Genomic DNA, 17,447 nt, shown 5'->3' with positions numbered 1-17,447 from the left:
ATCCAACTCACTGGAAAAGACCCTGATGCTAGGAAGAACTGAAGGCAGGAAGAGAAGGGGATGACAGATGATGAGATGGTTGGACAATATCACCAATTCAATGGACATGAATTTGAGCAAACTCCAGGAGCTGGTGATGGACAGGGAAGCCTAGTGTGCTGCAGTCCATGGGGTCGCAAAGAATCAGACATGATTGAGCGACTAAACGACAATTAAAGTTTTTATAAATTAAACCTGAGTTTTATTAAACTTTTCTATTAAAGATTATTATAAATACAAGAAAAAATTGCAAATATTGATAATTTTGGCATGTGGAGAAAGGCTTAAATACAATTAGCATTCTAGTTTGTAATCAGAAGTGTACTGTGTAACTGAAATCTTTGCTAAATATAACTCCTTATAGTGATACAGTTAGATAACTATATAGTTATATAATTAAATATATAAATAGTCATATGCTACTGCTGCGTCACTTCAGTCGTGTCTGACTCTTTGTGACCCCATGGACTGCAGCCCACCAGGTTCCTCTGTCCATGGAATTTTCCAAGCAAGAATACTGGAGTGGGTTGCCATTTCCTTCTCCATAAATAGTCATATGTATTTAATTAAATATTCAAATCTAATTTTTAAGGAGAAAGAAGGAAGACTTAAATACCAACCTTGTGCACACATTCAAATCCAAGTGATTGACATCATCTTTATTATCTTTTACAGCAACATCTAGGTCAAATGATTCCTGATCTTGGATAGATCTTCGGCTTATAGAAGATTTGGAATTTTTCACATTATAAATAACATTAAGCTGCAATAAGTAACAAAGAAGCATAAGTAAAAATTAGCAATAAACTGGTTTAATTATATATTCTAAAAATTAAGTAATGATTCTCTGGGATAAACTCAACTAAATTTGTAATTTTCAATCTAAAAAAATCTTAGTTTTACTAGCTAGCAAAGTATCATTATTTACAAATATAATTATAAAAGTTAATAAACAATGATTTTTAAAATCAAGAAAAATTGTTAGGGAATATTCAAAATTTCATAGATCATTGTGGACAATATTCACAGATATTGTTTTTTTCAAATACTATAAAACATTCCCATAAGGGAACAAGCTAAACTATTGCCGCTAATTTCTAAGCTCTGTTGCCCGGCTGGAGTCATTTTTCACAAACTGGAACTATTGGTAAGATAAATCAAATTATCTTTATCCAAAAGCCCTGGTGGAAGAGAAACCTATTCAACTGCTAAGGCTTGTTTTTGAACATACATGTTTTTCAAAGATGATAAAATAAATGATGGATTTCAAGTCAAGTGGGTGTTTATATCCAAGAAATCTGGCAGTTTGTTTCCAAAAAACAGCTTTGCTTTTTATCACTCAAAAGGGGTCAACATTACTGCAAACCTGAGTCTTCCTTGCCCTCCTTTTTCCAGAGCACTTTCAAAAACATTAACTAAAGGAAATGTCAATACCTATTTCTGGGTAACCAGCTTTTTTGTAATTTTCTTCTCCATTACAAGAAGTACCCATTGGTCCCTACCTTTTGTTTTCTTCATGACCAGTAGATACCAAATTTACTGCTGTGTCCTCAGACCTCATATAAAAATCATTTGACTTTATCTATACAGTAATTTATATTTTGTTTATCAAGAATGTATTCAAACCAATTTGGTGGTTTAAGTACATATAATTTTTCAAGCTTATCTAAAATATCCTGTGTATTTACTTTTGGATTTATTATTCACATCAAAAGATAGATTGAGAATGAGTATTTTCACATGGTCTTTGTTGGTAAAGACCAATACAAATTATTCACTCTTCCCTCTTTCTATCCTTTCATTGAATACTGTTCCTTTTAATTGTGATTTTCCCCCTGATTAAAAGAAAACATTTACTGTATTTTGAGTATTATACAAAATAATCTTCACATTATTTTTAAGTTTCCAAATTATATCTGACCATGTGCCCTAAGCATTGTGTCTTGGCAAAAGCATCTGTTCTTTCAACTAGGATAGTTGTGCTGGTTTTTGAAAAAGTATCTTTACTCTATAACAGTCTTTTTAAAAAACTTTCTCAGGGCTTCCCTGGTGGCTAAATGGTAAAGAATCCACCTGCCAATGCAGGAGACACGGGTTCAATCCCTGGGTTGGGAAGATCCCCTGGAGAAGGAAATGGCAATCCACTCCAGTGTCCCTGGGAAATCCCACATGGACAGAGCAGCCTGGCGGACTACAGCCCATGGGGGTCGTGAAAGAGTCAGACACGACTTAGTGACTAAACAACTTTCTCAGTAAAGCTGTCAGGGTTTGTTTGGTTTGTTTTTTCTAACCAAGTACATAATACATGAAAATCATGGGGATTTAAAACCATGTTATTGGGATACAAAACGGATTTTAAGTCCCCATGATTTTCATGTATTATTAAGTAAAATAATTTCCATTCAGTATTTTATATACTACCTCCATTTAACTGTATTCCAGTTACACCATAAAGGGTAGATTTCTTTGAATTTTCTTCCTATAGTAGAGCACTGAACATATTATGCTCTAATTGTTTTATTTACAATAATATAAAAATTTACATCAAAGGGACACATTTCCTATCTTCAAGTCAATTACTTATAATAGCATGTTGACCTTCATCCTGTTACATGTATATTAAGAAATGGTAAGTAAAATGCTACATATTTATCAAGTCACAATAGAAATTCTACCCAGCATTAGGTCTGAGCTATATTTTGACAAAAAAAAGGTGAGAGTTCCCAACAACTGACATGACTCATACTGGAGGATTTTAACCCTCACCTCAAAAAGTATTTAATACTCAAGAAATATTCTTCTGACACATTAAGTCATATAGTTGCTAGTCCACTCACTAGACAGTAATAGCTCTAACACTTTTTTTTAAAGATAGTGATTTATTTTACTGTGATGGAAATAAACCTTTAATAATTTTGTCATCTAAGTTAAAGATTTATCAGTGCCTTAAACCAAAGAATTACTATAGCAAGTCATATTTAACAAAACAAAAAATAAACATTATTACATACCTGACAAATAGCATATCCAAAACCATTTGCAGAAATATTAACTGCAGTTGGCTGTACTACAGCAAGCTGAATAAAAGTAAGAAAAAAGTAAATAAGGCTAAGTATCCATATCCAGGTCCTCCCAACCAGCACAGACCACTGTTTTCCCTCATCAGGAGTGTGAGCTGCCTGCACGCTAAAGCTCTAACAACTTTACATGGAAAATACACAGCTAGTGTATTTTCTGAGCTGCTGTACAGCACACGGAGCCCAGCTAGGTCTGGGATAACCTAGAGGAGTGAGATTGTTGCAGGGAGACGCTCAAGAGGGAGGGGATATATGTACACATGCAGCTAATTCACTTTGTTGTACAGTAGAAACTAACACAGCATTGTAAAGCAATTATACTCCAATAACAAAGTCCTTAAAAATTTTAATTTAAAAAAAGGACTTCTTTTATGCAGGTCACTTTGAAAGTCAATTTTGATGATGATAAATAATAATTACTATGAAAAAATTAATACTTTATATATGTTTTGACAATTAAAAATACTCTTCTGCAAATAATTTCATTGATATGTAAATATACAGAGTTATGGTCAGTGTCTTTAAAAATGTCACTAACTTCTGTTCATGGTTTAAATTACCTTCAGACATATGAAAATTAGATAAATAAGAATCCATAAAATAATAATGATTATTAGCAAGTTGTAAACAAAATGTTATGATCACACACTTCTTTTTTTTTTTAATTGAAGAGAACCGATTATTCCATAAAAAAGAATAGATTGCAGCTTGCCTATTTCTTTGTCTAGACAAATCACTTAAATACACATGTGCTGGTTTTAATTAGCATCATGGAAATTAAGCATTCTGTAGCCTGAAATGTTATCGTTCAACAAATAAAAAATACATATTCAATAAAAAATACAGTTCAAACAATTACTCTCCATAATGCCGAAATAGACTCTGTGTTTTTTCCTCTACCCTACTTAATCAAAAATGCACATGAATCAAATTGCTGCTTCATCTTGTATGTAATAGAAGGCTTCACACAATTATTTTTCAAGTCAATAAAATCCTCCTTCCTTCCCCACTCACCTTACTTTCTCCCACAAATGTTAAACAGTAAATAAGTATTTTCTTTAGACCTGGATCAGGCATGGTAGGAGATTAAAAGCAAAAAGTTGAAAATACAGTCCAGTACTGATACAAGATTAATAAAGGGTATTTTGGGGTAGAATTTTTTTTAAAAAAAGAACTTTACACAGCCCCACAAGTCAAAAGTTATGGGTAAAGCAGATACGAGGGGTGAAGGCAGAGGAAGTGCACATTAGTGCTATGGAAGCCCTTCTGTAGGGACTGAAGCAAGAAAGATAAGAAACAGAAGTCACCCCTTCCGCCTCAAGCCTCCCTTAGCATCCAAGCCCCTGGCCTTTCTGAGAACACAGCAACGTGCCATCACTGACCTGGACCGTCACTATCCCTTCCTTCTCCTTTGCTATCACCCCTTCTCCCTCAGGTTCTAGTCTTGAAGTCACTGCTTTCCTCCATTACCCTCACCTTCCTGCAAGGTTAGTCAAGGGAATAAAGTTAGGGTCTAGTACAGTCCTTAATCCCATTTTTAAGGAAAAAATTCCACTACTGGTTCTATCAGCTCCTAAGGGGAATGTGGTACAACCAAAAGGAACTTGGTCTTTGAAACAACGGGTTCAAATCCTAGCTCTACTGTCACCAGCAACGTGATTGTGGGCAAGTTACTTAAACTCCCTTAGCCTCGGTTTTATAATATGTACAGTGGGATAAAAGTACTTGCTTCTTAGTCTTGGTTTGAAAAGTAAATACAATTTAACACACATAAAGAAATCTGGCACAGGGTCTGCAAACAGTAGGAGCTCAAAGGGTAGTCATTCATCTCCCAATACGACAGGACCTATGTTTTCGCCTTTTTTAAATGTTTGCAAAGTTCTCATCCCCTTCTCCCTTCCCCGGCTCAGCAAATTCAGCCACAGGAGGGCACTCCTTCCTGTCAGGACAGGGCTCTGGGAACAAGTTTTTGTTGAAGTCAACAGAAAGGAAATCATCAGCAGTAGGGATCATCTACACAGATATTCAGATAACCACCCCCTTGTCCACACCTCTGCCATCTGGAGGAGAAAGCGGTTCTGTGTGTCAATCACAAACTTCACAGGACTCCGTGAACTGGGCCCCTCCACAGTCACGTGGACATTTGTCTCTTCTACATTCATTAAAGCTGCAAATTCAGATAGGGCCTTCAAGGCCACAATGGTGTCCTGTTGTGGGGAAAAAAAGAGTTGTGCACATAAGCATATATTAAGGCTTCCAAAGAGTACATTTCAGTAATGTTTAGGATACCACTAGACACTCATCCACCTTTCTTGGGTGGGGAGCTCGCCTAGGTCCACCTTTGAATTTGGTTGACCTGGATACAGCAAAGACTCAGAAAACATCTGCTGACTAGAGCTGAAATCCTACTGTACCAGATACCACAGGTAGAAAATGGCTACTAAGACAGGGAACTAATTTATCCTATATGAGTATCAGATATGATGTCTGTATCAAAGATGGAAAAAAAATAAAATTAATAACTTAAGCCTTTAAAGTTACTAAACTTTTAAACTGCCATGTAATTTTATGAAGTCATGAAAAAAAGGAACCACATATTGTAAACATATATTTTATATATATATATATATATATATATATATATATAAATATAAATATAAAACCAGTCAATCCTAAAGGAAATCAACCCTGAACACTCATTGGAAAGACTAATGCTGACACTGAAGCTCCAGTACTCTGGCCAACTGATGTGAAGAGTCAATTCACTGGAAAAGACCCTGATGATGGGAAAGATTGAAGGCAAAGGGAAAAGAGGGCGGCAGAGAGTGAGATGGTTGGGTGGCATCACCTATTCAATGTACATGAACTTGGGCAAACTTCAGGAGATAGTGAGGGACAGGCAGGCCTAGCACGCTGCAGTCCATGGGGTCACAAGAGAGTCAGACATGACTGAGCAACTGAACAACAACATATCCATTTAATTTTGTATATAATTAGTTTGGGGCTTCCCTGGTAGCTCAGCAAGTGAAGAATCCGCCTATAATGCAAGAGACCCTGGTTCAATTCTAGCGTCAGGAAGTTCCCCTAGAGAAGGGATAGGCTACCCACTCCAGTATTTCTGGACTTTCCTTGTGGCTCAGATGGTAAAGAATCTGCCTGCAATGTGGGAGACCTGGGTTCGATCCCTGGGTTGGGAAGATGCCCTGGAGGAGGGCATGACAACCCACTCCAGCATTCTTGCCTGGAGAATCCCCATGGCTAGAGGAGCTTGGCAGGCTACAGTCCATGGGGTTGCAAAGGGTCAGGCATGACTAAGCACAGCAGAGCAGAGTTAGTTTTACATATACATAGTCATTTATATAAATAAATAGCTAAAGAAACTGAAAGTGATCATCACTCACCTGGGTAGATGCAAAACCTCCCCAGCTATTTCTCTGCCTGCTCAGCCACCTCATAATTGGAATTCCCTCAGGAACCTGATGCTGCAAGAAATGTGAGAGCAGCGCATAGGCTGCGACTTCAATATCCAGGGAGCTCGGCTGCCAGGATTCAGACAGTCTGGATACCGGCGACACCCAGAATTGGAGGCCCCCTGCAGGAGAAACGTGGTAAGAGTCTGGCCAGTTACAGAAAAATTACACTTGATATCACTGAACATTCCTACACTGGTCCAAGTTCTCCTTGACTAACATAAAAATACGCATATTTCTATACATGTATATATTTCTGCCAAGCAAATATATGTATAATCACACACACATACAAACAAACATGTCTCTTCTTAAACTTATTAAAATTTATAAATTTTCATCCTTTTCCTATTACTTATATTTGAGGACATTTTGATGAAAATATTTTCCCAAGAGAAGTTCCATATGTCTGGCTCAAGACTAAACAGCTATAAATTTTTTAAAAAAACCCTAGTATATTCCAGACCATCCCCAAATATTTTCAGACACATTGGAAAGAAACTTATTCTGGGAATCTGCCATTAAGCAGCTCTAACATTCTGGGAAACACTCCTTTTTCCATTATCTGAAAGTTAGTGTTATAAGTTTAAAATCCAAGACCCCAAGAAAAAAATGAGAGACCGTGGCCAGCTCAACAATCTTCCTAGAGATAGTCCTACTAGCCCCCGGGAGAAACATCCTACTTAGTACCCACTCCCCCTTCTCTCAAATATTACCGTTTAGATGATGATTACATTTGAGTGGAAGGTAACACAACTACCACTTAGCCAAGCAGAGAAGCAGAAATGTCAAGGACTACTTCAGCCACTATGCAATAAATCTTCTAGCCCCCAGCACTGCAATAGGTAATAAGGATTTAACCTAAGATTGCTAACAACTTGGGTTCAATCCCTGGGTTGGGAAGATCCTCTGGAGGAGGAAACGGCAACCTGCTCCAGTATTCTTGCTAGGGAAATCCCATGGACAGAAGAGCCTGGGAGGGCTACAGTCCATGGGGTCACCAAGAGTCAGACACGACTGAGGATACACGCACTGCTAATAATAACACAATGTTTTTTACAGTCTCAGAAGCCTCTAAAGCACTTTCCATAATTAGCCTGTTTTGAATTCAAAGAGATTCAAAATCAGTCGACATCACCTAAAATTATTTTTGCCCACCCCATCCCCTTCCACCACACACACACACACACACACACACACACACACCTGGATCCCTGGCTATAGAGGCCATTTGGGAAGTAATAACATGTGTACTTTTTGTCCTACTGTAGCCCACAAGCAGTGCTCATTCCAAAACTAACCCTAACCCTAACCCCTAACCCTAACCCTAACTGAGACTGGATGGTGGATGTTAAAAAATGTTGTGATGTTAAAAAATGTTTATGTTTAAAAAATCATACACACAGCTTGCTAATGGCATTTCTGATATTTGCATTTTTATTAGCATTTTAATTCACATTTTTGAACACTTGCTACGTGGTAAGCCCTGCACATTATCTCATTTAATCCTCACACCAATCCTAAATGAGGTGTTATTCCCCTCTGACAGATAGGGAAACTGAAGCTCAGAAAGGTAACAGAACCAGAATTTGAGCCCAGGTCTTTCCAAAAACCATAGCCTTAGTGATCACTCAAGCCCACAAAACCAGAAATGGCATCAGACAACTGGAAGGGTAACAGACACAAGGCAGAACATGTCTAAAAGAAGGAAACACCCAAGGCACGAAACTCTAGAAAACACCTTGGGGAGAGCAGCCGCAGGGTGACCATGTCAACCCACCGTGATTTTACCCGCATCGCATTTTCATCCTATTCAGATGTTAAGTGTAATCACCCTCATATCTGGTGTACAAAACTTTCTCATATCAAGCACACATTTCACAATGTGCAGGGGTTACACGCTTTACCTTCCTGTTCCGCTCTCCAAGTCAACATATCCAAAGCTTCCTTGGCTTTAGGGCTCCTCCCAGATGACAGTGCATAAGTTACAAGTGCCAGGGTGTAATTGTCGGAAATTCCCCTATCGAATTCAGACTCCAAAAACTTGATAGACTCCTGCACATCAATGTTAGGCTGGAAAGAAAAGAATACACATTTTACTATTCAACATAACCTGTCACCACATACATATTTATATAAAAAGTATTTTCAAACATTCATTCAAAAACAATTTCAGGGTCTATTAAGCATCTGACTTTGTCCCAGACAGTGGAAATCACCCCTGATCACTGACAATTAAAGATCTGCCATGTATTTTGAAAAAATACCACTTTTCAGGTTTTACAAGCAAATAGGCACCATTCTGTAGAGGGAATAAAACATAAGAAGTGGTGCTTTTGCCAATGTTTCTCCCATTGACTATCATGAACTAAGACAAGGACATAAAATGTATCCTGAGAAAGATACTTCACATATATGATCTAAGGTGCTGAAGCTCTAAACTGAGAGGAAAGGTTATATCCTACATGCCTAGTACTAGGCTAGGAAAACTGCAGGAGCTTAATATTGAGAATGGCTGCTTTTGATTATTTGCGGTCGGCAATAAGCAGTAAAAGGCATCAATCACTGAGACAGCTCTGGAGCAAAATTAAGCTCATTCGCATAACTTTCTGGGCACACCCATCCTCACCCAGACATCCATACCCACTTAACATGCTTTTTTAGAGTGTGGGTGTACTTTTTACTGGGGCTTCCCAGGTGGCACTAGTAGTAAAGAACCCGCCTGCCAATACAGGAGACTAAGACAAGCAGATTCAATCCCTGGGTGGGGAGATCCCCTGGAGGTGGGCATGGCAACCCACTCCAGTATTCTTGTCTGGAGAATCCCATGGACAGAGAAGCCTAACAGGTCATAATCCACTGGGTCACAAAGAGCCAGACATGACTGAAGCTACTTAGTACACAGGCCTGTACTTTTTACTAAATTAGTAGACATTATAGTTGCTTCAGGGTAAGTTAGAAATTTAAAAAAAATCCTTTACAATCTAAGTTTGCTAGAACATATTCCCAAATTCTGAAGACTTTTCTGTCCTCTAAAAAATTAATTATCATTATCCAATGATAAAATATGTGTTGACTTATCTTACCAATGACAAGAACACTTAATGTTACAAAGCATTTTTAGAATTCTCTTAGCTTACTCAAAAGAGTGAGTTGATATTTTCATTCTCAGCTGTTGGAATGTATCCACAAATGCAAAGCAAAAGCGTACTCCAATTCAAGACTTCAAATGTGATGGAATATTGCAAAATTCTTTATGTTTCCAGATATGTATTTGACCCATCAAGACCTACCTTTCTTGTGATTTCCCACCCATTATTTATTAAAGATTAAATACCTGATACTTTTTATATCCCAGGAGAGAAGTCACAATATAAGCCGTAAGAGTTACAGGACTTTTATTGCCACCCTGAAGCTCACTGTGGATCACTCTTCCTGGCTCCCAAAATTCACCGTTGGATTTCTGATGTCCTTTGAGCCAAGTATATGTTCTGTGTAACACATTCTGATCAATGTCTATGTAAGGATCAGCTTCAAGGAAACATCTTAAAACAAAAGCTGACAACCTTGGTGAAAAGGGGGGAAAAATTGCATAAAATACACTTTATAAAGTCCTCCAAATTACACCAAACAAGAAAACACCAACAATAACACTTTTCCCCCACCAAAAGATTCTCCAAAGGGCCAGTCACTGAAGAAGGAGCAGATGGACAGAAAACAACCAAGAGACAGAAAGTAAACAGCTCAGCCAGGCAGTGGGAATAGTTTCCCGTAAGTGTGGTGGGGAAATTCCAGGTCAACTCACAAAACAGCAGAGTCGGCAAAGAACCTGGAAATCATCTCATCCCACCTCATTATTTTATAGGCTGAGAATCTGAAACTCAGACAGAGTTAAATAAATTGTCCAAGGTTATTCACCTGTGGACTGTTCCGGGTATTTACCTAGGAAGATCTCATTGTACATTTGGTTCAATCCTAAAGCAATGGATGAAGTATGTTTAATCCACAATCAAACTGTAGTACTTTTAAGTAGAGCAAACGGATATTTCTATCCTACAGGACAGGAATCAGCAAATTGCAGTCTGTGGGCCAATACTGTCTGGGCCAAATACAGCCCACCGTCTCCTTATATGTACCTCTTCCCACCCCTACCCTCCACCTAAAACAATTTTTGTTGTTGTTGTTGTTGTTGTTGTTTTAAGGTGAAAGGAAGATAGGGTGAAGGGAAGAAGAAAAAACATGCAACTGAGGTTCTATGTAGCTGACAGTGCCTAGCATATTTACTGTCTGATCCTTTAAAGAAAAAGTATGCCAATCTCTGCTACAGAACACTAAATATTGAGGTGAAAAGAACATCAAGCAATAAAACACTGAAACCTTTCTATTAATGGATCTATATGCTGACTCATGCCAAAAGAAAGTCTGAAGCAGATCTGATTCATCCTATAAAAGATTTAGTGTGGTAAATATTACTAAGATTCAATATGATGCAGTTCTCTTTAACTTTGGGTTTGCAGAAGAATTCACTTCCAGGTCCCTATGAAGTTAGGCATGGCCACAGGACCAGCTCTGATCACGATAAAGTGATAAGAAATCTTACACATAGGCTGAAGCTTTTAATTGCCACTGCTGGATATCGCAGCCTTCTGTCCCCAGACTGCAGCAAGCCCGGAGGCTCTGGGTGAGATAGGGAGATAGCGGCTGAAACAAAGATGCAGAGCCCCCTGGTGACCCACAGTGGAAATGCAGCATGCGCATAATGTTTGCTAATCAACTACTGAGATTTAGAAGGTTTTTACCACAGCACACTTTAACTAACTCTACTGATATAATTAGCCTGTCTTTTTCTGAATGTAAACAAAGTTGAAGGTAGTTCAAGAAGAGAGTAATCATTCAATTCAAAATCAGCCACACAGAGCTTTCATTCTGGAGGAAACTCTGAATGTTCATTATTTGACCCCCTCAGTGCTTTTTCACAAAAAAATAACCTTAAAGAAACGACATTGACTGTATTACCACAAAATTCATGTTGAATTGTCTCTGATTAAAAAAAGAAACCTGGACTCCCCAAGTGGTCCAGTGGTTAAAACTCTGAGCATCCACTGCACAGAGTATGGGTTCAATCTCTGGTCGGGGAAATAAGATCCCACATTCTATGCAGTGAGGCCAGTAAATAACTAAAACATTTTTTAAAGTGATCTTTAAAAAAATCTTAAAAGAACTATGTCCCAATACCCTGTATTTCTAACCAATTTTTTTTGCCAGCTGCACCATCATCATAAAGTATTTTATTGCTGCTTTTCCCACACAAAAAAAAAGAGAGAGAGAGAATTTATGGCCTATCTTTTCTAAATAAAAGCATCTGATTTATTAGTGTTTTAAAGCTATATTTGAAAGGGAGAATCTCTTTTAAATTCAGTCTCTGGAAAACGAGGCTCCAAGCAGATACAGAGATGCATCTGTCAATTTCACGGCCATCATGGCCTAGTAAGAGTCCATTCCGTGACACGGACTCGTTCCACTAGCAGAAACACTTACCAAGTGCTTCCAGAAGGGTCATCATTCCCGAAAGCACTGAAAGAGCCATCTTCCCTCTGATAGAGCAGTTCTCTCTGGTAACCTGCAGACAACAAAACAGATCAGCAATGTAATCAAGTTGCAATGAATGGAAGTTTCTAATCATGACTTCATATTGAGGAGACATGGGCAGAAAATGGGAAAGAGGACATGAAATCAAATAACACTGAATATTTTCCATATTACATACTGTGGGAGATTAAGAACATCAGGGCTTTCCAAGTAGAATGCACAAATTAAGAACTGAGATAGCCCCAAACTGGAATAAAGTCAGAATACTGTTACACAGCCAACATTTCTAGCCATTTGAAAGCAGGTAAATTAGGGATTCTCCTAGCACTCCATCAGCTAAGACTCAGCACTCCCAGTGCAGAGGGCCCAGGTTCGTTTCCTGGTCAGGGAACTAGATCCCACATGCCGCAACTAGGACTTGGTACAGTCAAATAAATAAATAAAAAATAAAGCAAGTAAATTAAAAAGTGGAGTATTTAAGTCTGGCATTAACTACAATGGTTTCAACACTTGTATGCTAAGTTGCTTCTGTCATGTCCAACTCTTTGCATCCCCATGGACTGTAGCCCACCAGGCTCCTCTGTCCATGGGATTCTCCAGGCAAGAATACTGGAGTGGGTTTCCATTCCCTTCTCCAGGGGATCTTCCCAACCCAGGGATCAAACTCAGGTCTCCCTCATTGTAGGCGGATTCTTTACTGTCTGAGACATGAGGGAAGCCCAATTTAATACAAAATATTATGATAAGTAAGTTATCCAACACTGACTGTGTGTCAGGAACTGGTCAAAGCCCTTTACAGGTATAACTCTGATACTCCCACAACTCTATGATTATCGCATTTTTTAGAGATGAAGAGACAGGAACTCAGAATACGTCATGTGCAAGGTCACACATTGGTAGGCACTGAAGTTAGGCACTAGCCAAGGTCAATCTGTTTCCAAAGCTGCTGCTTCCTACTAATTCACTGAGCTTTTTCAATAATTAATATATGAAAAGTCCTTTCCCACCACCCCTCCCCCCAGGGACCGTAAATTCGTTCTCTGGAAGTCTGTTCCTGCTTTGTAAAGAAGTTCGTTTGTATCATTTCTTTTTAGATTCTACATATAAGGGATGTCATATGCTATTTCTCTTTCTCTGTCTGACTTACTTCACCCAGTATAACAACCAACAAGACCTACTGCACAGCACATGCAACTCTGCTCAATGTTACACGGCAGCCTGGATGGGAGGGGAGTCCAGGGAGAATGGATACATGTATAGGTATGGCTGAGTCTCTTCCCTGTTTGCCTGAAACTATCACAACATTGTTAATCAGCTATACTCTAGTAGAAAATAAAAAAATTATATATATATTAAAAGTCCTTTGCACAGTACCTTTTACATGCTCTCAAAAAACCATAGACATTGCTCTCTAACGTGGGTGTAGAAAAGGACTTTCTAACCATCCAAATTTAAGGGAAAAAAATTGATAACAGCAACAAAATTGTTTTAAACTTTCCCATGGCAAAACACTAGAGGCAAGGTTGAAAGACAGATGACAAACTAAAGGGAGGAGAGGAAGGGAAGGGGAGAAAAGGCAAGGGGTGCTCCAGGTCCCTCCAGCACCAGAGGAGGTGCTTCTGTGGGAAGATGGACCAGCCTGCGGGGAGGACCAAGTGCCTCGCCTGAGTCACATCAGCGGCAGTTCCCAGGATGGGTTCCTGTGAAACCTTCAGAGAGATGAGATCAGCACGCAGGGAAATTACCCCTCAGCTGGCTGACCTCCAACCATCGCCATTAATATCGACAACTGGCACAGTTCTTTCTCCGGGAGCAGCCAGCCCCGAGGAGGGGGATGACTCGCAGATAGTCTCCAGGTACGGAGTACATTTCCTGAGCTGGTTTAGGTGAAACTGAGACTCCAAACCTCCAGCTCTGCTCCCTGGGCAAAAGAGGAGGGAACCAGAACCAAGAGGATCTCCGGTGAGGCATCCTTCCCTGTCTGAAGCCACCCATGTATCATGAGAGAACATGGCTACTTGTGGCTACTTGTCCTCCAAGCCATCCAATTCCATAAGAGAAACAGACAGCTTGCTTGGCTGTAAGCTTTATTGTTAGTATAGTAATTCAGTGTTCCAGGGTAGTCACCTAAATTGGAGACTTTTCATCCCAGATGAGAAAGGCAAAAACATGGTTTTCTCCAAAAGTTTATGAGGAAATAAGTGTATTGCCTTTAAGTTCATAGTTTTATGAAGAGCTCTTGCATTAGAAAGTAATATATAATCAGAATTAACAGACGCTTCTAAAATTTAAAATAACGATGCATGAACTGTTGTTTATAAAGGGTCGGACAAGATATATACATTGTGGGTCATGAATTTTCTTTGGAATAGTCATGAATGTAAAATATGTACAATTTATCATAATAAAGAGGAAAGTACCACTCATAGAAGCACACAGAAAAGTAAAGTTCTAAACATAATTTGTCTTAGTTTATCACAAGTGTCACAACTGCATACAAATAAAAGAAGTAAAATCAGCTGTTTGTGGCCGTATCAATATCTTTCTCTGGCCAAAAAAAAAAAAAAAACTGATTAAAATATTCTCTATACTAAAAGAAAAGTATTCATTATCAACTTCCTTACTCCTTCTGATATGAAATGGACAGTGAGAAATTCACCAACATTTTTTTTAGCATCTTCACTATTGCCTCTAGCCATTCTTGTGAAGGCCAAATGCAGCATCAGAGTTCTGAAACCTACTGTTCCCTGTCTTTCTTTCAACAGAGAAAATATAATGTGTTTTCAACTAAGTTTGGTCTTACTTGAAAAACTGAGCTGCAGGAACTACAATTTAAATATTTGAACAAGTTTTCATTTTATGACTCTCTTTTTCTTTTTGACAGTAAAAGATACTTCATTCAATGATGTAACTGTTGTTTTGATAAAAAAAATAATAATAATACAGGGTTAGGTCACAGGGCTCCTGGGCCAAGCATAATTTAAGGAAAACCATACGCTGTTCACAAATGTATTTAATAATATAATCATGACTTGTGTCAAAGCCACTTTAATCCCTTAAAAAAATTAAAACAACTATGGTGTATTTTTTAAAACTTTGGCAAACGTGACAGCAAAAGGAAAAACAGAGTCTCTGAAATGAGGCACTGATCTCATAATGAAAATCATGACACAGAGAAGTTTTTGTCTACTACTTTATAACTAATATGATTTAGTTCATCATGTGAAAAGATGCATTTTTGAGGAGCTCACTGGAGAAGACTCTAGAGAGTCCCTTGGACTGCAAGGAGATCTAACCAGTCCATCCTAAAGGGTGTTCATTGGAAGTCCTGGGTGTTCACTGGAAGGACTGATGCTGAAGCTGAAACTCCAATACTTTGGCCACCTCATGCAAAGAACTGACTCATTTGAAAAGACCCTGATGCTGGGAAAGAATGAAGACAGAAGGAGAAGGGGACGACAGAAGATGGTTGGATGACATCATCAACTCAGTGGACATGAGTTTGAGCAGACTCCAGGGGACAGTGAAGGACAGGGAGGCCTGGCGCGCTGCACTCCATGGGGTCACAGAGAGTTGCACACAACTGAGCAAATGAACAACAACAGCTGGACTGATTCCCATCAGCCATTTCGCCAGCTCAAAAGGTAATAGGTTCAAATCTCTAGTCACATTTCCTAGTTCATAAAAACCTGCCAGAGCCAGGTAGACACTGTGGTGTTTAGAAATAACCATGCATCGTGGAAACACCTGAGAGATCTTCTAGACTCAACCTCCACATCAGGATGATCAACCTAAAGCCCAACGAAGTTAATGCTGATACAAATATCTTCACCCATTCTTCACGTACTGAGGGGCCCAAATGGTAACCCTGTGGAGAAGAGATTCAAGCAGTCCCCACTGCCAGGGAGCTTACCTTCTAAGGCAGGAGACAGTCAGATAATGGAAAAACAAGAACATTTTAAATAATGTCAAGTGTGATGAAGAATGTACTAAGTGGCATAATTTAAGAATACTAAATGGCATAATTTAAGAATATATTAAATGGTATAATTTAAGTCAGAGCTACTAACAGGCCAGAGAAGGCCCCTTTGAGGAAAACACCACTTAGATGACCAGAAAGAGCCAGCCTTGGAAAGATGCGGAGGGAGAGCACCCCAGGAGAAGGCAGGACAGGTGGGAAGACCCTGCGCACCGCGGCCCTGGGAGAGCACCAGACAGCGGGACAGAGCTCTGAGGGGGTAGTTGCAGGACATGTGAAAGAAAGGTCCGGCGTTCACTCAGGGCCTGCAAGCCCAGGCCAGGAATCCGCAGCAGAACTTACGAAAGCCTCATGATCTTGACATTATCCAAAGATCCTTTCTATTATAAAATATGCAGAAACTGAATTAAAGGAAGGTGAGCATGTTGGCAGAGTGTTATTCAGGAAGCCACTGGAGTAGCTGGGGAGCAACCACGCGTCAGAATAAAGCCATCGGCCTGGGATGGGGAGAGTGGAGGGACTCACTTGTTTTTAGAGGCGGAACAGGCAGCACTGACTTGCTGACCTGAGGTCCTATCTCCTAGTTTAGATGCAACTAAGTATATGACAGCTGGTAGTTCCTGGGCATTTACTCTACGTGAAAATACTTCATTCCATCTTCAAAACAGCCCTGAGAAGTGGGTGCTCATTTACCCATATCTTACAGGTGGAGAAAAGAGGCTGGGAAACCAGCCCAGAGCAGGAAGCACGGTTCAGAGCCCAGGGCTGACAGCCCCCACCGAAGCCAGAACCATGGCTCCACCCCGCGCGGCGGGGGGCTCGCCCACCTCCCAGCTCCAGGGCTCTTCATTCTGCCCACACAGCCTCTACTGCCCTCTGGCGGCTCTGCGCCCTCTAGCAACCAGCAAATGCAATGCACGGCTGCTTTGAAACTGCAGTTTGGCACATACCTTGCTGGGACAGGCCTGGAGGACCAGCACTGCTTTAAGAATAACAACAACAAAAAAAAAAAACAGATACTGAGGATTTGGAGTGTTCATTTTTTAGGGCATCTGTGAATACTAACCCACAGCAAAGTGGCTAGGACAAAAACTCAAATTCTTAAGGGGTAAATTATTATTCCTTAATGGGCTTCCCTTGAGGCTCAGCTGGTAAAGAGTCTGCCTGCAGTGAGGGAGACTTGGGTTCGATCCCTGGGTTGGGAAGATTCCCTGGAGAAGGGAAAGGCTACCCACTTCAGTATTCTGGCCTGGAGAATCCCATGGACTGTATACTCCATGGGGTCACAGAGAG

At 39.6% G+C, this 17,447-nt stretch overlaps 1 protein-coding gene across 1 annotated transcript in view; it reads right to left on the bottom strand.

The window, feature by feature from the left end:
• Positions 1-17,447, bottom strand: part of CD109 (CD109 molecule) — a 134,933-nt gene that overhangs the window by 9,148 nt on the left and 108,338 nt on the right. The window contains exons 24-30 of the mRNA XM_068985506.1: positions 12,125-12,206; positions 9,924-10,152; positions 8,494-8,659; positions 6,518-6,708; positions 5,168-5,323; positions 3,051-3,116; positions 660-802 (exon numbers count right to left, since the gene is read on the bottom strand). Coding sequence (XP_068841607.1) covers positions 660-802; positions 3,051-3,116; positions 5,168-5,323; positions 6,518-6,708; positions 8,494-8,659; positions 9,924-10,152; positions 12,125-12,206 — 1,033 coding nt within the window. The remainder of the gene's footprint in view (positions 1-659; positions 803-3,050; positions 3,117-5,167; positions 5,324-6,517; positions 6,709-8,493; positions 8,660-9,923; positions 10,153-12,124; positions 12,207-17,447) is intronic.

Source organism: Capricornis sumatraensis, chromosome 13 (assembly GCF_032405125.1).
Source record: "Capricornis sumatraensis isolate serow.1 chromosome 13, serow.2, whole genome shotgun sequence".
NCBI lineage: Eukaryota > Metazoa > Chordata > Mammalia > Artiodactyla > Bovidae > Capricornis > Capricornis sumatraensis.
This window is presented reverse-complemented; position numbering and strand designations above follow the sequence as displayed.